This window comes from Mirounga leonina, unplaced genomic scaffold (assembly GCF_011800145.1).
Source record: "Mirounga leonina isolate KUSES-001 unplaced genomic scaffold, KU_Mleo_1.0 Mir_153, whole genome shotgun sequence".
NCBI lineage: Eukaryota > Metazoa > Chordata > Mammalia > Carnivora > Phocidae > Mirounga > Mirounga leonina.
This window is the reverse complement of record NW_023270387.1, coordinates 10,897,966-10,922,748: the sequence shown is the minus strand read 5'-3', so window position 1 is coordinate 10,922,748 and position 24,783 is coordinate 10,897,966. Positions and strand designations below refer to the sequence as shown.

At 37.1% G+C, this 24,783-nt stretch overlaps 1 protein-coding gene and 1 long non-coding RNA gene across 2 annotated transcripts in view; one reads left to right on the top strand and one right to left on the bottom strand.

Moving 5' to 3' along the window:
- Nucleotides 1–51: 51 nt before the first annotated feature.
- Nucleotides 52–24,783, top strand: part of NXPE1 (neurexophilin and PC-esterase domain family member 1) — a 66,910-nt gene continuing 42,178 nt past the window's right edge. The window contains 12 exon segments of the mRNA XM_035008989.1: nt 52–1,350; nt 1,353–1,482; nt 1,484–1,545; nt 1,548–1,585; nt 3,851–3,917; nt 8,063–8,275; nt 8,635–8,665; nt 8,838–8,919; nt 8,921–9,143; nt 9,146–9,190; nt 9,193–9,220; nt 14,372–14,376. Of these exon segments, the coding sequence (XP_034864880.1) occupies nt 1,227–1,350; nt 1,353–1,482; nt 1,484–1,545; nt 1,548–1,585; nt 3,851–3,917; nt 8,063–8,275; nt 8,635–8,665; nt 8,838–8,919; nt 8,921–9,143; nt 9,146–9,190; nt 9,193–9,220; nt 14,372–14,376 (1,048 nt within the window). The 5' untranslated portion in view covers nt 52–1,226.
- The window catches only part of LOC118013258, a 56,477-nt gene continuing 53,479 nt past the window's right edge, over nt 21,786–24,783 (bottom strand). The window contains exon 2 of the long non-coding RNA XR_004679976.1: nt 21,786–22,052. This is a non-coding gene — a long non-coding RNA (uncharacterized LOC118013258). The remainder of the gene's footprint in view (nt 22,053–24,783) is intronic.

Here is a 24,783-nt window from a genome sequence, read left to right as displayed (position 1 = left end):
CTACAATAAGATATCACCTCACACCTATCAGAATAGCTAGTATCAAAAAGACAAGAAATAACAGCGTTGGCAGAGATGTGGAGAAAAAGTAGTTTAGTGCACTGTTGGTGAGAATGTAAATTGGGTGCATCCACTATGCAAAACAGTAGGGAGATTCCTTGAAAGTTAAAAATAGAAATACTATCCATAATTCCACTTCCGGGTATTTACCTGTAGAAAATGAAAACCTTAATTCAAAAAGATATATGGACCCCTATGTTTATTAAAGCATTATTTACATGACCCAAGATATGGGAGCAACGTAAGTGTCCACTGAATTGATGAATAGATAAAGGACATATGATGTACATACAAAAGAGAGTATTACTCAGTCATGAAAAAGAATGAAATCTTGCCATTTGCATCAACACGGATGGAACTAGAGAGTATTACGCTAAATGAATTAAGCCAAACAGAGAAAGACAAATACCATATAATTTCATAAACAAATGAGCAAACTATTGCCTTGAGGAGAGGGCAGAGTAGGGATAAGGGAAACAGATAAAGGGGATTAAGAAGTACAATCTTCCAGTTATAAATAAGTCATGGGGATGAAAACTACAGCTTAGGGAAGATGGTCGATAACACTGTAATAACTTCATACGTTGACACATGATTATACTGATTTTGGTGAACATTTTGTAATGTAAAGAATGGGTAAATCACTATGTGATATACCTGACAGTAATATAGTATTGTATATCAACAATTTAAAAAATAATTTTTAATTTACAAAATGTTTACATGTCATTCAACATTATCAGAGTTTAAATAATATGATGATAGGTAAATAAACATTCAAATTCATAAGTAAAATGACTTGGTTCATTTCATTATGTCACATACCTTGTAATTTCAGTTTTGGTCTGGTCTAAACTTACCTATCTCCTTCCATCACTGGAATACCTCCACGAAGTCCTCATACCCTAAAATATCACTGAGCCCATTAAAGCCACCAACAGAGACTGAGCAAAGAATAAAGGGAATCATGGAGACACTAAACCAGCTGATCCCCCCCAGACCTTTCACCCACATGAACACCACTACCAGTGCCACACACAGCACAGCCACCATCCTCCACTCTCGAGACACCTACTGCAGGGGGAGATCAGCTAGACATCCGACTAGAGGGGAGGGACCACTTGGGATGCAAGAAGGAAAGTAGGTGGTATTTCCCAAGGGCCAGGATGTCATCCCCATCTCTAAAAGCAGGCACTGCAGGAAAGGTGACAGACTTCCACAATGGCACCTACCTTGTCAGTGTCACTCTGTTCTGGGAAGGCCAGGTCTCTGTCCTCCTGATCATCCACCCAGTGAAGGAGTATCTGCTCTCTTGAGGGCAAGGAACCAAGGCCATGACAGGGTTATTTTCAGAGGTAAATTTGTCAATGGCACCACTCATGTCTTCGCTGAATATGGCCTGACCCTAAACTCAAGTGCTGAGCTGCGTGAGACCTCAGCACACACCCTGTGAGGCCCTGATTCACATGACCACTCAGAATGGAGAGATTCTTATCTTACTGTCAAGGAATAAAGCCTTTTTCACACATAAATATACTTTTAAACACTCTGAGATGTTCCCATGGGCAGAGCTATATTGCCCATCTCAATTAATATTGAACATGACATTTTCAGATGCCTCTTCTCCTCAAGGTCTGGTGAGACATGTGGTGTGTTTGTGAGATCCCTTTTTATGACTCCCACTGCCAAGATCGGCATTCTCACCAAAATGTTCACTAACAGAGGGCTGCCCAAAGTAGAACTCTGTGTTATATGTACTTTTACTTTCCCATGATGATCAGTATTCTCAGATTCAATCATGTCTTTTACTGCAGACCTAGGTTTACAAAATATATTCAGTGTAAAAGTATTCTGTGTTTAAAATGTTACACCAAAAAAGGATTCTTTGATAAAATGAACATCCATGTGCTTTCATCCCCCATATCCTATTATGTAGATTCCACCTCTTAAATATCTTTTGCATTCATCCATTTCTCTCCATGCCTAGTGCTGCTGAGTTCAGATTATCACCTCATTTAGACTACTTGTCATAGCTTCCCTCCCAACAATCCTACCATCTCTAATCCACTGTCCACACTGCATCCTGAGTAATCTTTCCCAAAAGCCAACTCCTACTGGTCATCTCCAGTTGATCTCAAGATCAGACTCTCCTCAGCATGTGCTGCTCAGGTTGAAGGAGTCCATATTCACCAAATTGTGATGTAGTGATTCTTAAAAGCCACCAGTTAACAGGCCTCCACAAACTGGGATATAAGCATATTTCTCTCATCAATCATGGCTGCATCAATTCTATATCTTTCTTCCCTTGCTCACAATAGATGCTCACTCCTTGGTCTACCAGTTCTCCATTAAGCTGGAAAACTTCATTGCTTAGAATGAACTATCATGATCTTTTCATGAGCCATTCTGCAAAGGGTAACTCTGTACCACCACAAATACAGAACCTGTGGGCCAAGCCCTGAGACAACTTATCAGTTTCAGATTCTTTTGCTCCTTTGCTAACTTTAAGTTTCAGAAGCTCAGTCCGATTCCTCTTCCTTTCCATTCTGCTACTATCCATTTTGATCCTGAGGAATAATTTTCCCTAAGCCTAACGACAGAGTGGAATGCTACCTTCTTCCCTCAAGCTTTCAAAAAATATGCTAAGAGGAAATAAAATATGGATAGCAAATACGGAAAAAATAACATGCATTCCAGATTTCATGTAGCTATCCAAGTGTTGATCTGTAGTCCCTGACTCCCTTCTGAAATAAGTAAAAGCTCAGTTGGGTTTCTGTTCTTTCTCTTTGATCTCTGATGGTGCATCACACCAAATCTTTTCCTACCCACTAACCATTCTTATGCCTAAAGTCACAGTAAGGATGAAAATGTGATCTCTTCCCTTTTTTCTGAATTGAACCTGAGAGTCATGTACAGCAGAGAATTAAGTACCACTTATATTTGTTATACCTAGCACCTGGATCCCCATTCCTCCTATATTCCCTTTTACATATACACATACACAGGTTTGAAACAAAGAGTGAGTCAAAAGGAGGATAAGAGCTCTGAAGCAGGAAGACTCATCAGCTGGAGGAAAAGAAATGCAATGTATATTTATTCATGCATCAGACTAAACATGACTTTCTGCCAGCCTCTTTGAAGATACTAGGGAGATAGCCATGAATCAGGCAAATGCACTACCTTTCTTGATATAGTTCACAATCATCAGAAGGTGAGTTTCTAGGAAAAATGGAAGGTAAGCATAGCAAGAAACGTAGATAAAGAAGCAGGAACCCTGTGAAAAAAGGTCTGCATACCATGCTAAGGAGCCTGAAGTCCTTAAGTAAGTCATTGGGATTTTAAATAGTAATGAATGCAGTTGCATTTGCAACTAGAAAGGGTGTTCTGGCAGTTGTATTGAAGAATATAGGTGGGATAAAACTGAGGCAGCTTGGTTAATTAGAAGCTCACAGTAATCCAAGAAAACTATTACATGAACTTGAATAAGTGATGCAGAAACAATGAAAGAAGAGAACTTGCTTATTAGATAAATATTTTGAATTGAAAATCCCAGGACACACTGATTGCATGGGGCAGATAAGCAGAGTGGCCCTGGATTTCAGGTGCTCTCAGAAAGGTAGACAGTTTTCCAAAATGCTAATCCATATACAATGTCCAATACATACAAAATTCACAACAATAGTTTTCAGTTGTAGAAAATTTTAAATTATTTTTTACTCACAAACAAAAGACTTTTATTACCTGTATTGTATGGACAGACAGCAGGCTAATTTGTTATCTTATTTTCTGAAGGTTCAATGCGGGAGTTGAAATGGTGAAACCTCTTAAACTCATGGACATCTCCAATGTAATAGTAAGTTTGTTCTGTCCTGTGGTGGGTGGTGCTTGGCGTGGGTCTTCCAAGAGACATTCTTATGCAGGGGTAAGTTTATCAATATGAATCCTAGTAATCATGGATTTCCTGGAGCACAATTCCTAGCCGGTGTTTGTGATGTCAGTCACCTTGGATTTTAAAGAGAGAAATCAGCTCAAGGAAATTATTTCAAAATTTTTTTATAACAGATTTTTATAGTTGTTTATCCAAAAGGGGAAAGTGTTAGTATTCTACATTCATATTTAAACATGGTAGTGCATCTCCTAGAGTCAGTGATCTGTCTGGGGCACTGTGCAAATGTCTTTGATGGTTACCCACAGCTTCAGAATAGGAACATTTTGGTTTGGTTATCCTAATTCTCTGTTGGCATAACTTCCTAACCTTTAGTTTATGCACTTAGCAATTTTATACGGAGTGTCCTTTTTATTAAATGTGTTTTAGTGGCAAATGCAAAGCCATGTTACTTATAAAAGAATAATGTTTATACTTGGCTTTAAAATAACTTTCTATAAAGCCTATCTGAGTTTACCAATAACATTCATTTTGAGATTTATTTCAACTAATGATTTATTGCCTAATATTTATTCATGTATTCTGCAAATGTTTATTAAGGTTCTAATAGATATGAGGAATTATGGGCAAATGGAGAAAAATAAATGTTCAGCAAGGTTGCAATCCAAAAGACATTCAACCTACCAATTCTATGAAGAAAGTAAAAAGGCAAGGGCTTATGTTAAAGTTGATATTTGACTTAGCCCTGAAGGATATCTGTAGACAGAGAATGAGGTGAAAGAGAAAACTCATAAAGATCATGAGTAGGGTTGCCAGGTTTAGCAAATAATCATCTAGGGTATAAGTTAAATTTGAGTAATTTCTAAGTGTTTATGCATATTACATAAGATAAAGAGTAAATACGGCACAGAAAATACACTAAGTTATTCCTTATTAGAAATAATTCAAATTTAATTTGGCATCCTGTATTTTTTTTTTTATCTGATAACTCTACTTGTAAGCAAAATCACCATGGACTTTGTTCAATAGGCCAATGGAGTGAGAGTATTTAGTGGACCATAGCAAAGGAAGAGGCTAGAAAGAAAGGAAGAAACCAAATGACCCTGCTGAGAATTTTAAGGTTCATTCAGTAAGCTTTTGAAAGCTACAAAAATCAACTAAGGAAGAGAGTGATATGATCCACTTTGTGCTCTGAAAAGCTATTTCACAAATTTAACAAAATGTGCATGATCTAGGGGCGCCTGGGTGGCTCAGTCCATTAAGTGTCTACCTTCGGCTCAGGTCATGATCTTGAGGTCCTGGGATCAAGCCCTGCATTGGACTCCCTGCTCAGCCAGGAGCCTGCTTCTCCCTCTGCCCCTCCGCCCTGCCTGTGCTCTCTCTCACTCTATCTCAAATAAATAAATAAAATCTTTTTTAAAAAAATTTAAAAATTTTTAAAATGTGCATGATCTACAGAAAGAGACGTTTCATGTTACTAAGTGATAAACTAAGGGGCTTTTTTTCTTCTATTTCTATAAATGTTGTTGGATGGGATGACTTGATGTTGAAAGGTGTCAAAGTGGCTTAAAACAATAAAAATATATCATCTTGCAGTTCCGTGGTTTAGTAGTCAAACATTTGTCTCACTGAGCTAAAATAAAGGTATTGGCAGCATTCTTTTCTGGAGGCTCTAGGGCAGAATCTGCTTCCTTGCCTTTTCCAGCTTCTAGAGGTGCCCTTGTTCCTCCTCACAGCCCCCTCCACCATTTCACAAAGCTACAACAATAGGTCAAGTCCCCACATCACATCCTTCTGACCCACTCTTCTGCCTCCCTCTCCCCCTTTTGAGGACACATGAGATTTAGATTGGTCCCACCTGGATCATCCAGGAAAATCTCCCATCTCAAAATCCATACCTATAATCATATCTGGAAAGTCCCTTTTGCCAGGGAAGGTAACATATTCACAGGTCCCAGGGATTAGAATGCAGGTATCTTTGGGGAGACATTAGTCTCTCTACCGTAATCTTTAAACTAATCAATAAATATAATGGAATCTTATTATTAACATACTGTTAAGTAAATGTTAATACTAATCATAAGGAATTTGTTATATATCTGATATATATATATATATATTAGCTTGACACTTGGCAAAATGAATACCTTGACACATAAATATTGTACAAGATATGGTTTACAATAATAAGCTTAAAGGCTCTCTTCTCACCAAAGCATGCCACTACATTATTAGGATGGGTGTATGGATCTTAAGATTTCAGGGTAACAATATTCAGTCATTCAGGGTGCAATGCTATCAAACCTCACAGAAACCCAACCATGTCACACTAAAATTTTAATATAATTATAGGATTATGGAAACTCTCTTTAGCAAACCAAATCACCAGGACTTAGTTATTCCAGGATTACCTGAAAAATTCTTATTTCAGAATTTTCCAATTCTTCCACCATCACTATTTTTCCACTTTGCCCACAGGTTACAAACACAGTACAACCATGCTTATGACTATTCTGTGGATCTAGACAACCAGGGAATGCAAGGTCTATGGGGGACTAAGCATGGGGAGTAAAGCAGAGACTGGGCGTGGTCTCCCAGTATCCCTTCTCCCTTCCCTCTTTGGTAACAAAACACCATTATTTATCTGGGCCCATGGTCACCCACCTAAAGGCTATAGTCTTCCTTGCAGCTAGTGGTGACCATAACTATATTTTGGCCAAGATTATGAGTGGAAGTGCTATGGGAAACATCTAGGTCATGCCTTAAGAGTAAAACAACTTGCCCTCCCCTTCCTATTGATTAAACTCTAGATATAATGCTGAGAGATCAAAGAGCCATGTTAGACCATGAGATTGCTGTCATATATTTAAAATAGCACCATGGGGTGCCTGGGTGGCTCAGTCGATTGGGTGTCTGCCTTCGGCTCAGGTCATGGTCCTGGGATTGAGCCCCACATCAGGCTCCCTGCTCAGCGGGGAGCCTGCTTCTCTCTATCCCTCCACCTCTCCCTCCCACCCTCCCACTCGTGCATGCTCTCTATCTCAAATAAATAAATAAAATCTTAAAAAAAAAAAAAGAATAGCACCTTGATTGTGATGATGGTATCATGGGTATAAGCATATGTTCAAATTCACCCAACTGCATACATTAAATACATGTAGTTATTTGTTGTCAGTTATACCTCAGTAAAGCTATAAGAAACTAATAAAGTTAAGATTATCATACCTTCTCCAAAAAAAGAGTGGCAGAATAAGGCAGAAGGAACTGGAGCCCTTGAAACCATGGAACATCATATTGGCCTTGGCCTGCTTACTTTAGGACTGTTATGTGAGGAATAAATAAATTTATATTTTTAAGTCATTATTATTTGCTTCCTGTCTAATACAGAATATGGTATCAGTACAGAAATGCTATGTAACAAACCTAAAATAGAAGGCATTCACTCAGTGGGGATGGGGAGGGGCATAGTGAGTTAAAAGGAAACTTGACAGGTGAGAAATCTGATGATTTTCATTATGCCATAGCAAAACTTTTGGTGCATTGCTACATACAATGCCTTGGAAGGCAGACATGTGCTAACAGAGCCTGTAATTCTAATGGAACTTGCTGGAAAATCTCAGAATATTAGTTTGTGTTGTCTGCTGTATGTTACTTTTTGTGAAATCCTATTTTTAAAATATCAATTCAAACTAGGTATTTTACTATTTGGATTTTTTTAAATGTGGGTGTATTATATTTTTAAGCTAGTTTTTAACAAAAATATTCCTATGGAAAAAAATTTCATAGAGAAAATAAAACTACTGCTTCATTAATGGAACAAAGGTAAGTAGTTTGGTGCAAGGACACCAATTTTTAGACCACTAATATTCAAGTTAGAGACAAAGAGCTAACTATGGGAGAAAATTAACAAGAAGGAGTCAAGATGACTCAAATGAATGAGTAGAAGTGGCTAAAACAAAGCTGGTGATCAAAAAATAGTAAGAGGAAGGGAAGGAATTAGGAAATAGGAGTGTGAGGAAGAGAGAAAGAAATCAACAAAGGGAAGGACAAAGAAAGAAGGTTAGATATTTAATTTATGCCAATAAAATCACTTACCACAAGTGTTTCTGTTACTAGAGAGTGAAAAAATAAAAGACAAGTACCAAGTCAGAATGAAGATTCCTGTCCCTGGTAGTTATACTTCAGAAGGAAGGTAGATTACAATATTTTATAACCAGATTCAGATAAATACAATTGAAATAAATGACTGTTTGAAAGGAAAATTCTTTTACCTCCTGGGAGACTCTATACTGCACCAGTGGATCGAATACTTACCCAAACTTGCAAAAAGTATGTAATTATTTTACATTCTTCAGAAATTCAGGCTGATATTAAAGGATTTTTAATGAGATCTCTATTCTCTCATTTCGGTTATTTTATTTTCAACTTCATTTAGATTTCTAGATTTGAGCCTTTTAATTTAAAATATGTTTTATTCCCTTTTTCACAAGAAATGTTGTTCCTTTTTATAAATTCCAATGAAAACTTTACATTTTGATTGATATTTCATACATATGAACAGATAACCTACCCTAAAGTGTAGGATGTTCCAATCAAAAATAATCTAGATAGATGAGTATTTTAAATGATAGAATATTCTTTTTAAAAATATTAATCATTGCCTTTGAGTTAAACAAATTTTTTATTAGCACTAAACTTTTTTGATCTTCATGGAACTGGAATTTTTTTGAGTATTTATTTATTTGAGAGACAGAGAGCATGAGTGAGGGGGGAAAGGGAGAAGCAGACTCCCCGCTGAGCACAGAGCCTGATCCCAGGACCTTGAGATCATGACCTGGGCCAAAGGTGGACCCTTAACTGACTGAGCCACCCAGGCACCCCATGCAACTGAAATTTTTAAGAAACATTTGCTTTTGGATGCAGACAGACACATTTAGATTGGGTGGAAAAAACATAGCTACTCTTTTGTCACTCTTTCAGCTCTAATCTGTGACAGATGATGGTTATATCCCTCAGGAAATTGACTGGATATCAGGTGACAAAAATGAAAAGATTATCATCACACTTGGCCAGCACTTCAGGCCCTTCCTCACTGCCATTTTCATTCACAAGGCCATCGGTACATAAAAAGCTTCTCAAGTACTGTTCCTAAAAAGCCCAGCCACTAAAGTGATCTTTAAGACAGAAAACATCAGGGAGACACAGAAATGTTTGGAAAGTTTCATGGTTATATTAAATATCTTGCCATAAGGACATTTTCAAAGATCTCAGTGTGTGTGTCATTGCATATGTGACATGATCATTTGCATATGGCATGAAGTGTCCACCCACATGATCATGTAATTAGAAATCAGATTAACGTGTTCTTTAAAAAAAAAAAAAAGAATTTATTTATTTGAGAGAGAGAGAGAGCAAGAGCATGAGTGGGAGAGGGGCAGAGGGAGAAGCAGACCCCCCACAGAGCTGGGAGCCTGATGTGGGACTTGATCCCAGGACCCTGGGATCATGACCTGAGCTGAAGGCAGACGCTTAACCGACTAAGCCACCCAGGTGCCCAGATTAACATGTTCTTAAACTACATTTGCTGAAGCATAAATATACAAAATCCCTAGAAACCAATCTCTACAAATAATTCTACTTGTATTGTCAGAGAAATTTTATTTTAGAGACAAAGAAAATCAAAATCAAAAGAATCTGTCTGGGCAGGGAGGACATTTAAGAACAAAGACAAACAACACTGGATGCAAAGCCAGGAGAATAAGACATGAAGAATGACTATACCATCCCTGGAGACTGTCTACATGTGATAATAAATGTTCACATTCCTTAAACAAGTTTGGGTCATAATTTCTGTTACTTGCGGCTGAAAGCATCCTACCTGATACTTTAGTAGGGTAAAAGAGAATAAACATGTGATCATCTTGATGTGTCATCCAACATTTTCTGTAAAGGGCTAGATAGTAAATGTTTTACACTTTGCAGATCATTCAACTCTGTTACAACTGCTCTGCCATTGTAGGGTGAAAGCAGCCATAGACAACATGTAAATGAATTCATATGGCTATATTCCAATAAAACTTTATGACACTGAAATTCCAATTTCATATAATTTATTCTTTTGATTTCCTCCCAGATTTTTAAAAATACAAAAACTAATCTTAAACTTCCAGGGAATATGGCAGAGGAGGAAGGTCCTAGGCTCACCTTGTCCTATGGATAGACCCAGATAACACCCACATCAATATAAATATAAACTCAGAAAATGACCCAAAGGCTGGCAGAACAGACTCTCCACAGCTAACTGTAGAGAAGAGGGTAGGAAGGGTGGAAACAGAGTCAGGAGCCAAACTGACCCATGGGAGAATAGGACACCATGGGCATGGAGAGGGGAGAGGAACAGAGCACATACCGGTACCTCAGACCCGGGGAACTACACTGGGAAGATGACTCTTCATAACATTTGGCTTTAAAAACCAGAAGGGCCTAACTTTGTGTGTTCTTACAATCAGCTGGGTTAACACCTGGAACTTTAAAAATCAGCAGACTCAGCTCTGGGAGAGTCAGAGGGTGATAGGAAACTGTATCCCTGCTCTTAAAGAGACAGCATAACAAACAGTCCTTTTGAGATACAGCAGAGAAGCAGCAGTTTGGAAAATGTCTGGGGTGTACAGGAGAGAGATTTATTTACTAATCTCAGAGTGTGTGCTGAAGAGACAGCGAAGTCTTTGGGAGACTTCTCCAAGAAAAAAAGAACTCACATGATGCTTCTCTCTCCCACTTCCCAACCTAGATACAGAGACATCTGCCAGAACCAGCACAGTTCAAACACTCTCCACCCAGCTTGCTAACAGTATGCCCTATCCTGCATGCTCTCCTGTAGATTCACCCCCTCCAACCCAGCATCAGTGGGATTTTTTCCCAGGCAGCTGCAGACCCCTTCTGCACCTTGTTGGTACCAGGCACCCTGCCCCTATGTTGTCCTGTGGACCCATCCCCCTCCAATGTGCCCTTGGCAGTCCATCCAAAGCAAAGCTACAAATAAGGCAGTGTGCAAGTAGCCCCAAAAGGAGCCAGGACCACACCAAATTGATTCCTGCCCCAAGGAGAGGGGAAGAGAACCATACACACCTCTCCAACTGTGGACCGAGCAGTGGGCTGGGGGCAGACATCTGGTCTGACAGCAGGCCCCACCCATCAGAAAAACCTTCTTAGGAGGATGACATGGGAACCTCACACTGCAGTTTGGTGCTACCGCAACTCTGGCAAATGCCTAGTTTGACTCAACTCAAGCCCAAGGCAGCCCCAGACTGGCCCACTAATAACACAGGGACCAAACCCTGCTCCAAACAAGCAAAGAGAGCCATTGCAGATAACTGAACTAAAGGCAAATGCAGCTCAGCCACAACTGTAAGGTGCACACAACACACACAAGAGACATGACTGAAGTGCCAGGTTCTAGTGAACAGGGGTCGTTGCACTGAAGGGCACTACAGAACCTCTTCTTCATGAGGCCGCTACTTTCAAGAGCAGGAGATGTAGCTGACTTTCCTAACACTTAGAAACAGTGAGTTAGAAAAAATGAGGAAATGGCAAATATGTCCCAAATGGAAGAACAGAACAAAATCACAGCAAGAAGCTAAATGAAACAGAGATAAGCAATATGCCTGATAGAGAATTTAAAGTCATGGTCATAAAGATACCCACTGGACTTGAGAAAAGTGAGAACTTCAACAGAGAGAAAAGAAATATAAAAAAGAACCAACCAGAGATGAAGAATTCAATAGCTGAAATTTAAAATACACTAGAGGTAATAAATAGTAGACTAGAGGAAACAGATCAGTGAGGTGGAAGACTGAGTAATGGAAAGTAACTAAGCTGAACAGGAAAAAGGAAAAAGAATAATAAAAAATGAGAATAAGTTAAGGAAACTCAGAAACACCATCAAGTGTAATAACATTTGCATTATAGGGATCCCAGAAGAAGAAGGAGAGAGAGAAAAGGGGGCAAAAATTTATTTAAAGTAATAATAGCTCAACACTTCCCTAAACTGGAAAAAGAAAAAGACATCCAGATCCAGGAAGCACAGAGAGACCCTAACAAAATCAACCCAAGGAGGTCCACACCAAAACATATAGTAATTAAAATGGGTAAAAGTAGTGAAAAACAGAGAATTTTAAAAGCAGCAAGAGAGGGGTGCCTGGGTGGCTCAGTCAGTTAAGCATCTGCCTTCTGCTCAAGTCATGATCCCAGGGTCCTGGGATCGAGCCCAGCATCAGGCTCCCTGCCGAGCAGAGAGCCTGCTTCTCCCTCTCCTCCCCACTCATGCTCTCTGGCTATCTCTGTCTCTCTCTCTCTCAAATAAACAAAATCTTAAAAAAAAAAAAAGGCAGCAAGAGCAAAGAAAATAGTTACATACAAGGGAAAACCCATAAGGCCATCAGCTGATCTTTCAGCAGAACTTTGCAGGCCAAAAGGGAGTGGTGTGATACAAAGTGCTAAAAGGGAAAAACCTACAACCAAGAACACTCCACCCAATAAGGCTATCATTCAGAATAGAAGTAGAGATAAAAAGGTTCCCAGACAAACAAAGTTAAAGGAATTCATCACCACTAAACCAGCCTTATAAGAAATGTTAAAGGGGATTCTTTGAGTAGAAACAATTCCATAAGCAGGAGTAAGAAAAGTAGGAAAGGAAAAAAAAAAATTCACAGGTATGCATAGCACAAAAGGTAGTAGATTAATCACTTATAAAACCAGTATGGAGGTTAAAGCACAAAGGCAGTACAATCAAGTATATCTATAAAAATCAGTCATTGGATTCACAAAATAAAAGGATGTAAGGTATGACACCATATACGTAAAATATGGTGGGGGGGAGAGTAAAAATTCAGATCTTTTAGAATGGGTTCAAACATAAGTGACCATCATCCTAATATAGACTGCTATATGCACAAGATATCATCTATAAACCTATTGATAACCACAAATCAAAAACCTGTAACAGGCAAAAAATAAAAAGGAAACCAAGCATATTACTAAAGAAAGCCATCAAAACACAAGAGAAGAGATCAAGAGAAGAAAGGGGTAGAGAAAAAGAAAAAAAGCCATAAAACAAGTAACAAAATGGCAATAAATATATAACTAACAACAATTATTTTGAATGTAAATGGATTGAATGCCTCAATCAAAAGACACAGGGTGACTTCATCAATAATTAAAAAAAACTAGACCAATCTATATGCTGCCTACAAGGGCCTCATTTCAGACCTAAAGACACATGCAGATTGAAAGGGAAGGGATGAAAAAATATATATCATGCAAGTGGAACTGAAAAGAAAGCTGGGGTAGGAATACTTATATTGGACAAAATGGACTTTAAAATCAAAAACTAATGATGTATGGTGACTAACATAACATAATAAAATTAAATTAAAAAAATAAAAAGTAAATAAAAATAAATAAATAAATAAAACAAAGACTGTACCAAGAGGCAAAGAAGGACACTACATAATCATAAGAGAACAAGCCAACAAGAAGATATAACAATTGTAAATATTTATGCACTCAACATGGGAGCACCTAAATATATAAAGCAGCTGTTAACAAACATAAAGAAACTGGTAGTAATACAATAATAGTAGGGGAATTTAACACCCCACCTATATCAGTGGATAGATCATCCAAACAGAAAATCAACAAGGAAACACTGACTTTGAATGACACATTGGACAGATGGATCTAATGAATATATTCAGAGCATTCCATCCAAAACAGAAGAATACACATTCTTTTCAAGTACACATGGAACATTCTCCAGAATACATCACATGCTGGCAACAAAACAAGTCTCAACAAATTTAAAAAGACTGAAATCTTATCATGCATATTTTCCGACAGCAATGGTATGAACCTAGAAATCAACTGCAAGGAAAAATCCAGAAATAACACATGGAGGAAATAATACATGGAGGTTAAATAACATACTACTAAACAATCAATAGGTCAAAGATAAAAAAAGATTAAAAATACTGTTTTCAAAGGAATATATGCACCCTGATGTTATAGCAGCATTATCAACAATAGCCAAATTATGGAAAGAGCCCAGATGTGCATCAACTGATGAACAGATAAAGAAGATGTGGGATGGATATATACATATACATATATATATATATACGTATATATATATATCTCATTGGTTATTACTCAGCCATAAAAGAAGTATGAAATCTTGCCCTTTGCAACAACATGGACGGAGCTAGAGAGTATTACACTAAGTGAAATTAGTCAGTCAAAGAAAGATAAATGCCATATGATTTCACTCCTATATGGAATTTAAGAAACAAAACAAATGAACATAGGAAAGAAAAAAGAGGAATACCAAGAAACAGACTCTTAACTATAGAGAACTGATGGTTACTAAAGGGGAGGTGGGTGGAGGGGTTGGGTTAAATAGGTGATGGGGATTAAGGAGGGTACTTGTTGTGATAAGCACCAAGTGTTGTATGTAGGTGTTGAATCACTAAATTCTACACCTAAAACTAATATTGCACTGTATGTTAACTAACTGGAATTTAAATAAAAGTGTGGAAGAAAAAACTAAAAAAAATTTTTTTAATGGGTCAACCAAGAAATCAAAGAGGAAATTAGAAAATACATGGAGATAAATGAACATAAAAAGACAATGGTGCAACATCTTTGAGATGCAGCAAGTTGTTCTGAGTGAAGATTATAGCAATACAGGCCTACCTTCAGAAGAAAAATCTCAAATAAAGAACCTATTCTTATACCTAAAGAAGCTAGAAAGAGAAGAAGAAACAAAACCAGGAAAAAAAAGGAAATAATATTAGAGCAGAAATAAATGAAATAGAAACTTTTTTGAAAAGATAAAATGAATAAACCTTTAGTCAGACTTATCAAAAAGACAGAGAGAAAGGGAGAAAAGAGAAAGAGAGAAAGGGAGAGAGGACTCAAACAAAATCACAAATCAAAGAAGAGTAATAACCAATACCACAGAAATACAAAGGATTATCAGAGATTATGAAAAATCATATGCCAACAAATTGGATGACCTAGAGGAAATGGATAAATTCCTAGAAACATATAACCTCCCAAAACTGAATCACAAAGAAATAGAAAACTTGAACACACCAATTACTAGCAATGAAATTGAGTCACTAATCAAAAAACTCCCAACAGACAGAAGTCCAGGAACAGATACCTTCATAGGTGAATTCTACCAAACATGTAAAGAAGAGTTAACACCTATTCTTCTCAAACTATTCCAAAAAAGAGAAGAGGAAGGAAAGCTTCCAAATTCATTCTATGAGGCCAGCATTACCCCAATACTAAAACCAGATAAAGATACTACAAAAAAAAAAGAATTACAGGCCGATATCTCTGATGAACACTCATTTGGCACAATCAAGTAGGATTTATTGCTGGGTTGAAAGGGTGGTTCGATATGCACAAATCAAGGTGATAAATCACAAGAACAACAAAATGATAAGGATCATATGAGCAATCATCTTAATAGATGCAGAAAAGGTATCTGACAAAATTCAACATCCTTTCATGATAAAAACTCTCAACAAAGTAGATTGAGGGAATATATCTCAACATAACAAAAACCATATATGAAAAACCTGCAGCTAACATCCTCTATAGTGAAAAACAGCTTTTTCTCTAAGGTCAGGAATAAGATAAAGATGTCTACTTGTACCACTTTTATTCAACATAGCATCCAAATTGGTAAGGAAAAAGTAAAACTTTATCATGGCAAGATGCTATATATACAAAACCCTAAAGATTCCATCAAAAAAGAAAAACCTAATAGAACTGATAAATGAACTCAGTAAAGTCACAGGACACAAAATCAATATACAGAAATATGTTGCATTTTTGTACACTAATAATTAAGTAGCAGAAAAATTATTTTTTTAAAGATTTTATTTATTTTTGCAAGTGGGGGAGAGAGAGTGAGCGTACGAATGAACAGGGGGTAGGGGCAGAGGAAGAAGCAGACTCTCGGGGCGCCTGGGTGGCTCAGTTGGTTAAGCGGCTGCCTTTGGCTCAGGTCATGATCCTGGAGTCCCAGGATCAAGTCCCGCATCGGGCTCCCTGCTCAGCAGGGAGTCTGCTTCTCCCTCTGACCCTCCCCCTCTCGTGCTCTCTATCTCATTCTCTCTCTCAAATAAATAAATAAAATCTTTAAAAAAAAAAAAAAAAGAAGAAGCAGACTCTCAGCTGAGCAGGGAGCCCAATGTGGGACTCGATCCCAGGACCTTGGGATCATGACCTGAGCCAAAGGCAGACGCTTACCCAACTGAACCACCCAGGTGCCCCAGAAAGAGAAATTAACAAAAACAATCCCATTTACAATTGTGCCAAAAAAAAATAAAATATCTAGAAATAAACTTAACCAAGGAGGTGGAAGACCTATACTCTAAAAACTATAAAACAATGATGAAAGAAATTTAAGATGACACAACAAATGGAAAGACATACCATGCTCATGGATTGGGAGAATTTTGTTAAAATGTCTCTACTACCGGGGCGCCTGGGTGGCTCAGTTGGTTAAGCGACTGCCTTCGGCTCAGGTCATGATCCTGGAGTCCCGGGATCGAGTCCCGCATCGGGCTCCCTGCTCAGCAGGGAGTCTGCTTCTCCCTCTGACCCTCCCCCCTCTCATGCTCTATCTCATTCTCTCTCTCAAATAAATAAATAAAAAATCTTTAAAAAAAAAAAAATGTCTCTACTACCCAAAGCACCTACAGATTTAATGCAATCCCTAAAAAATAGCAATGGCATTTTTCACAGAATTAGAACAAATAATCCTAAAATTTGTATTGGAACCAGAAAATACCCCAAAGAGCCAAAGCAATCTTGAAAAATAAGAACAAAACTGGAGGTATCACAATTCCAGGCTTCATAGCCATATTACAAAGCTGTAGTAATCAAAACAGTATGGTACTGGCACAAAAACAGACACATAGATCAATGGAACAGAATAGAGAGCCCAGAAATAAACCTGTGATTATATGGTCAATTAATCTATGACAAAGGAGGTAAGAATGTGCAATGGGAAAAAGACAACCTCTTCAATAAATGGTGCTGGGAAAATCAGACAGCTACATGGAAATAAATAAAACTGGACCACTTTCTTACACTATACAGAAAAATAAACTGAAAATTGATTAAAGACTTAAATGTGAGACTTGAAACCATAAAAATCCTAGAAGATAGCACAGGCAAGTAATTTCTCTGACATTGGCCATAGCAACGTTTTTCTAGATACGTCTTCTGAGGCAAGGGAAACAAAAGTAAAAATTAGCTATTGGGATTATATCAAAATGAAAAGTTTTTGCGCAGCAAAGGAAACCATCAACAAAATGAAAAGGTAGCCTATTGTATGGGAGAAGTTATTTGCAAATGATATATCCAATACAGGGTTAATATCCAAAATGTATTAAGAACTTATACAACTCAACACCAAAAATTAAAAAAATAGAAGATTTCAACAGATTTTTCTTCGAAGAAGACACACAAATGGCCAAAAGATATGTGAAAAGATGTTTAATTAACATCATTAATCATCAGGGAAATGAAAGTCAAAATCAAAATGAGATACTACCTCACACCAGTCAGAACTGGCTAAAATCAAAACCACAAGAAACAATAGGTGTTGACAAGGATGTGGAGAAAAAGGAACCCTCATGCACTCTTAGTGGGAATGCAAACTGGTACAGCCAATATGGAAGTTCCTTAAAAAATTAAAAATAGAATTATCTTATGATCCAGTAATTCCACTACTGGGTCTTTACTCAAAGAAAATAAAAACACTAATCCAAAAAGATATATGTACCCCAATATTTATTGTAGCATTATTTACAATAGCCAACATATGGAAGCAGTCCAGGTGTCCATCCATGGATGAATGGATAGAAAAGATATATATACACACATACATATATATGTATATATGTATGTATGTATATATATATGTATATATATATGTATATATATGTATATATGTGTGTATATATATATATACATACACACAATAGAATGTCACTCAGCCATAAAGAATGAGATTATGCCATTTGCAACAAATGGATAGAAAAGATATATATATACATACACACAATAGAATGTCACTCAGCCATAAAGAATGAGATTATGCCATTTGCCACAAAATAGATGGACCTAGAGAGTATAATGCTAAGTGAAATAAGTCAGGGAAAGACAAATACCATATGATTTCACTCATATGTGGAATTTAAGAAACAAAACAAATGAACAAAGAAAAAAGAGACAAATGAAAGGAATAGATTCTTCAATACAAAGAACAAACTGGTGGTCATCAGAGGGGAGGTGGGTTGGCGGGATGCATGAAAGAGGTGAAGGGGATTAAGCGCACACTTATTTTGATGAGCACCGAGTCATGTATAGAATTGCTGAATCATTATATTTTATACCTGAAACTAATAGAACACTGTATGTTAATTATATTTCAATTAAAAAAAGAAAGAAAAAGTTTGGTAAAAATAAACACAAATTCCTTAGAGGTTGAGGGGAAAACTAGGGAAATAGAAGAAAACTCGCATAACTTGAGAAAATTTATCTGCTAGAAAACTGCAATAAATATCACTTAATGAATGAAATATAACAATATTTCTTATTAATGTCAGGAAGAAAACATGAATGACTTCTACTCAACAATGCATAGGTGGTACTTGTCAGAAAGGAACAGAAGTAAAAAATAATAATAAATAAAAATAATAAAAATTTTAAAAAAGAAAGGAAAAAAGTAACTATTTCTGGTTATTTGCTCACTCACCAAAAAAAAAAGAACAAAAAACAAAAACCAAAAAAAAAAAAAAAAACCCAAGAGGCTAAATATAAAAATTTAGAAGGTAACATGACACTAGCTCAACATACTAAAATTCATAGTTTTTATCAGAGCAGCAATAGATAATTAGACAATATAATCAAAATTGCATGGTATCTCTGCATAGAGAATGTGAATATGTTTTATTATATTTAATCCCAGGAACTTGGTAGTTTTTGACCTATTATAAATGTATCTTTAAAAATCTTTCGTATTATAAAACATACAATATATTTAGAAATGTGCACTCAGTGAACTATCAAAAACATTGGGTAACCCAGTGGTCAGGAATAAATACAGCAATGGGCAAAAACACACATGCACACAATCTAACCACATATTGAAAGGCTAAACAGACCTATAGATTCAACACAATTCCAAACAAAATTCGAGCAGGTTGTGTATGTGGCAGGGGGCAGGGTGTAATTTCATAATATAAAATTTCTAAGGAAATTAAAAAGGCCAAAAATAAAACACTTCTAAAATAGAAGGCTGCAGAACTTACTTTTCCAGATATCAAGACTTATTTTAAAGCTATATATAGAATTTATGATAGTGTGGTACTGACGCAGAGAGAAACAAAAGACCAATGAAATGGAATATAGAGAACAAAACTCTTGGTTCATGAGAAATAAATCACTGCAGAGCAGTGAGAGAAGCACAGCCTATTCAATAAATAATTCTGGGAAAACAGGATATCCATAGGGAGAAAAATGAAATTGGAACCCTGTATTACACCACACACACGCACACACACACGCACACACCAGTCCTAGGAAATCATAGACTTAAATATGAAAAGCAAAGCAATAAAGCTTCTCAAAGCATACATCTCACACCGTCTATAGTGAAAAGCCACTTTTTTAAAAAAAACATCTAAACTTTCAAAGATCCACGCTTGGTCCTACTGCTCATGACTAGAACACAGCTTATGAAACCTGACTCATCACATGGGTTTGAAAACACTAGAACCCTCAAAAGATGAATCTGCTAGTCAGTCACACCCTTGCATGCCATGATAACATCACATGCCCACAAAAGTTTCTGAATGCTTACTCTCGATTTCTACACTTACCATGAGTCACTAAAAACAGTTTAGAACTAGCACAGGTTTTCAGACTAAAGTTTGATTGGCACAATAATAAGTAGCTCTTGAACTGTTGGAGATAATATAAGAAAGTATCTTAGGGACTTCAGGGTAGAATTATGTTTTCTTAGACTGAATTCTAAAGGCACTAATTGTAAGGAAAAATACTGGTAAGTTTTAGCACATTAAAATCAGGAACTGCTTATCAAAAGCTACCATTAAGAGAGTGAAAAAATAAACTAAAAACTGTGAAAAAGACATTTGTAACACACTGAATATAGGATTAGGATTCTCTTTTCTCTCTGTCCAGACTGATAACTTAAAATCCAGATTTATAAGACAGACAATGTGAAAAATAAAACATGTCCCCTCAAAAACCATAAGCAAAGCAAAAAAAATAAATAAATAAAAAATAAAACATGTCCCCTCAAAAACCAAAGCAAAGTAAAAAGCAAAGCAAAAAAAAAAGCAAAAAAAAAAAAAAATTACAGAGAAAAAACACTTGCAATTTGCACCCTAAACAATAAATTAATATGCCTATTATATAGAGAGCTCTTAAAAATTGAAAAGAAAAAGGCCCAGAAAGAAAAATTAGCCAAAGTTGTGAGTAGGCAATTTAGTAGAAAAAACAAAAATGGGCCTTAAATACAGAAAAATACATATTTGAATACTGAGAGACCATTTCTTGTGTATCAAGTTAGCAAAAATCCCAAAGATTGAAAACATACAATATTGATGAGACTCTGGAAAAATGGACATTCTCAAACACTGCTGCTAGGAATCCAAAATGGCACAGCCCCTGTGGAGAGAAATTTGGCAACATTTAGAAAAATTATATATGTATTTACCTTTTGACCTGGCATTCTCAAAGACACCAGAAAAAATATAAAATTACTATGCACAAGATTATTCATTGGCACATTCATTTCATACAAATTCATTGCTATTTGTAATAGCAAAAGATTGGAAAACAAACCAACTCTGCACCAATAAAGAACAAATGAAACAAATTATGATACAGCTTCTCAAGAAAATACAATACAGCCATATAAAGGAACGGGAGGGCACCTAGAAACTGGGATGCTGTAGTTTCCAGGATATGTTAAAGGAGAAAAGCAAGTTCCAATATACAATATGCCACCTCCCAGGTTAAAAAAAAAGGAAGGAAGGACATATATGAATGTATTTCCTTATACTTGCAACAACAATTAAAAAAAAAACCCACTGGAATACAAATGAAAGATAAATAGCTATCTATAAAGGCATGTAAAATTCAGAGTAGAAGGGACATGGATAGAAACAAGACTTCTCTTATGCCGTTTTACACCATTTTGGAACCACATATATGATTTACATACTAAAAATTTAAATCAAAAAGAAAACAGTAGTTCCTAAAAATGAAAAAAATGAGTCTAACTGTAAATCAAATTGGTGAGCATTACCTTGATCCCAAAATCAAAGACCCCCACCAAAAAGGAGAGTTACAGACCAATATCCCTGATGACCATGGTTGCCAAAATTCTCACTAAGATACTAGCCAATAGGATCCAACAGTACCTTAAAAGGATTATTCACCATGACCAAGTGGGATTTATTTATGGACTGCAAGGGTGGTTCAACATTCACAAATCAATCAATGTGATACACCACATTAATAAAACTAAGATTAAAAACCATATGATCCTCTCAATAGATGCAGAAAAAGCATTTGACAAAATACAGCATCCATTTCATTCTATTTCCAACAATTAAGATTTTAACTTCAAAATATACCCACAAGACCTTCCAAAAAAATTACAAAAATCCCACTTACAAAAACAATTACCTTTACATGCAGTAAAAACGTTCCTTTTTTGTCAAGGTTTATTTTTTCAATCCTCATCTAAGGCTGGTAGCTGGCAGCATCTTCTTTAAAGATAGGGGTTTTCTTCATTGTTTTACAGCCTAAATGTATAAAACTTCGAGCGAGGGCTCCATTGCAATAGGGCTGAACATGCGGAGTTAAGTCTTAAGGTTTTCTGTACCTCTCAGCAGACTTTGGAGAGGCAAGACTGATGTTGTGGAGCACAGTTATTCTTGCTGTTTGCTCCTGGTCATGTTGCTTGTGGCACTTGGTAGGGAAGAGGTACCTATTCAAAGATGAACACCAAATAGCTGAGAACTACATTCACCCTGAAGGCTTATAACTACAATGTAGGAAAGCTTGAGTTCCATCACTGCATACTAGCAGAGCTCATGTGGCCTCTCAGAAGGTCCAAAGCTTTCAGGTACCTATACACCTGTGAACTCCATCCCCAGTATTCTTAAGGGTCACTCCTTAATCCACAATCCGTGTGTCCCCCTGGCACCTGTGTGGCTGTGACAATGAAGAGGACTAGCAGAGCCACAGTTGCAGGAGCAGAGCCACCAGGGGTGCAGCTGAGAACTTTGTCAGGACATGATACTCGAAGTCTCCTAAGTGGCCCTGCATGCCACTTTGGTACCAACTCCTTTCTTGCCCAAGACTCCTTTTCCTCTACTTCCCACTCCCCAACGCCTGGTTTCTCTGTTCTCCTCCATCTCTGCAGAGCACAGAAGACACCTCCACAGAGATGCTCCCCAGAGCTATCCTTGGAATGGTTTTATTCATCTCTAGTTCTTTAAATAGGGCCATGCACACCATAGCAACCAATCAATATTTGCCAAATAAATGATGCTACATCTCTATAGCTCCAGAACATGTTGTAAAGCAGAATATAAGTGGGTGTACACAGAAAAGAGACACAGCACATTTTAAAAATCAAATTAATATAATCTTCTGTAAGATGAGAGAAAGAGAAACAAGATAAAAGAGTAAGCAGCACAATCATCCATGAAGAAGGGTGATGGGCCAAAACTCTGTGTTTACAATTAGTATCACTGTTGACACTTCTTTACACCTGCTGTTCACTGGGTGAGGGTGGAGTGATTTGGAGCAGACATTATAATGTAGGGAATGGAGAAATAATCTAAGCATGAGGAAGTCTGGGTCTTAAAAAAATTTCACATGCAGTCACAAATCACCTTGTTTTTTATTTCCCTCCGTTTTGATTATGCTAATGATACATACTGAGAACCTAAAAGATCCCAACAAAGATATTGAAGCCATTGTAGGAAGAACAAGGCTCCATTCTGAGTATCATTCATTCAATGCACACTTTTTTTTTACTCAACTATTTTATGGCAGACCTTAGCTGGGGATAAAGCATTAAACAACTCTGGTCCCAGTCCTCACATAAGGGACTGTCTAGAATGAAGAGTAGGATTCAGGGATGCAAAAGAGGAGCTGTAAGGAGAGCAACCTAGAGGGAAAGCATTCCAGAAGGAACAGCATGAATAAAAGGGCTCAGCTTTCATGTGACTTAGTATGCAGTCCCTCTCATTTGCTTTCTTGTTTTCAAATAAGATGATTCATAAAACATCACTGGTACTTATGTTAGGGCTAAATGTATAGATCATTTTTACAACTGAAAGGATTCCATAAAGACTGGAAAAAAAAAAAAGGTTTCATTTCTCCACTCATTCAATATAACCTCTCTCAGGATTCAATCTATCCTGGGTCAGACCAAGAACATAGCATTAAATGGCCTCATGATGTACTGTGGGCTTTTTAAATTAGGAAATACTTAATATTCCCTCAGTTTACCATGATTTGATAGCCTGGAAGACCAAAGTAAAGGAGGTAGATAGAGTTAAACCAACTCTGCCTTAACTTGGGTCCCCAACTAAATTTTAAATTACTTTTTTAAGATTTTATTTATTTATTTGACAGAGAGAGAGAGCTCACAAGCAGGGGGAGCAGCAGAGGGAGAGAGAGGAGCATGCTTCCTGCTGAGCAGGGAGCCTGATGCCAGGCTCAATCCCAGGACCCTAGGATCACGACCCCAGCCGAAGGCAGACGCTTAAGGGACTGAGCCACCCAGGCGCCCCTAAATTACTCTTGAGTACGAAACTTGCCTTGAATCCCCTGTACTATATACCTAGTACAAGACAGATTTTAGAATGTTTGTTAAACAAAAGGATATATTGTTCAATACATTTTAAAGAGATATCATGGTTTCTGAAATGCCTAAGAGTTTCTGTAAATGTGAGTCTCTCCCCTTTGTGGCCCAGCTGTGAGAGGGTAACTATGGAATGAAAAAGTCTCTTTCTAAACTATACATACAAAATAGAGCTCAAGAGCTCTCCTAGCTGCCCCATAGGACAGTTCTGGTGGATGTGACAAAATCTAGGAGTTTCATGCTGCTCAGTTTCTGCACCAACCTCTAGGGTTGTATTCACATTAAGTAGTAAACCTGCACCACCACCCACACACACACACACACACAGGAGGGGCTGTACAATGGTTAGATCACAGGCTTGAGAGCCAGATTGCCTATATTTGAATCATCACTTTGGTAGTTATTAATTTTATGGCCATAGGCAAATTACCTAACATCTTCCTGCTTCATTTCTAATACATAAAATGAATATAAGATAGGACCTACCTCAGAGTTGACTGTTTCCCCATATTTACTGAATAAGTAGGCAGCTGGCTGTCTGTATTTTCTCCCAAAAATCCTTCCACTGCCCTGAAAGACCTGAGATCTCACATCCAAACCAGTTCAAACCTTGAGCCTTCTGGTGATTTGTCTCTCTAAATATCAGTGACCTTTACACTTCATATATTTTGACAACCCACTTTAATGGCCACACCTTGAACCTTGTCATCTCCCAAATGACACCTCATACTTCATACTTTCAAACCACAGATTCTTACTCTTCTATATTTCTTATTTTCTCACTCTCATTACACTTCCCAGAAACCTTGAATTGACTCACTAATTCACTAAACAAAAATGT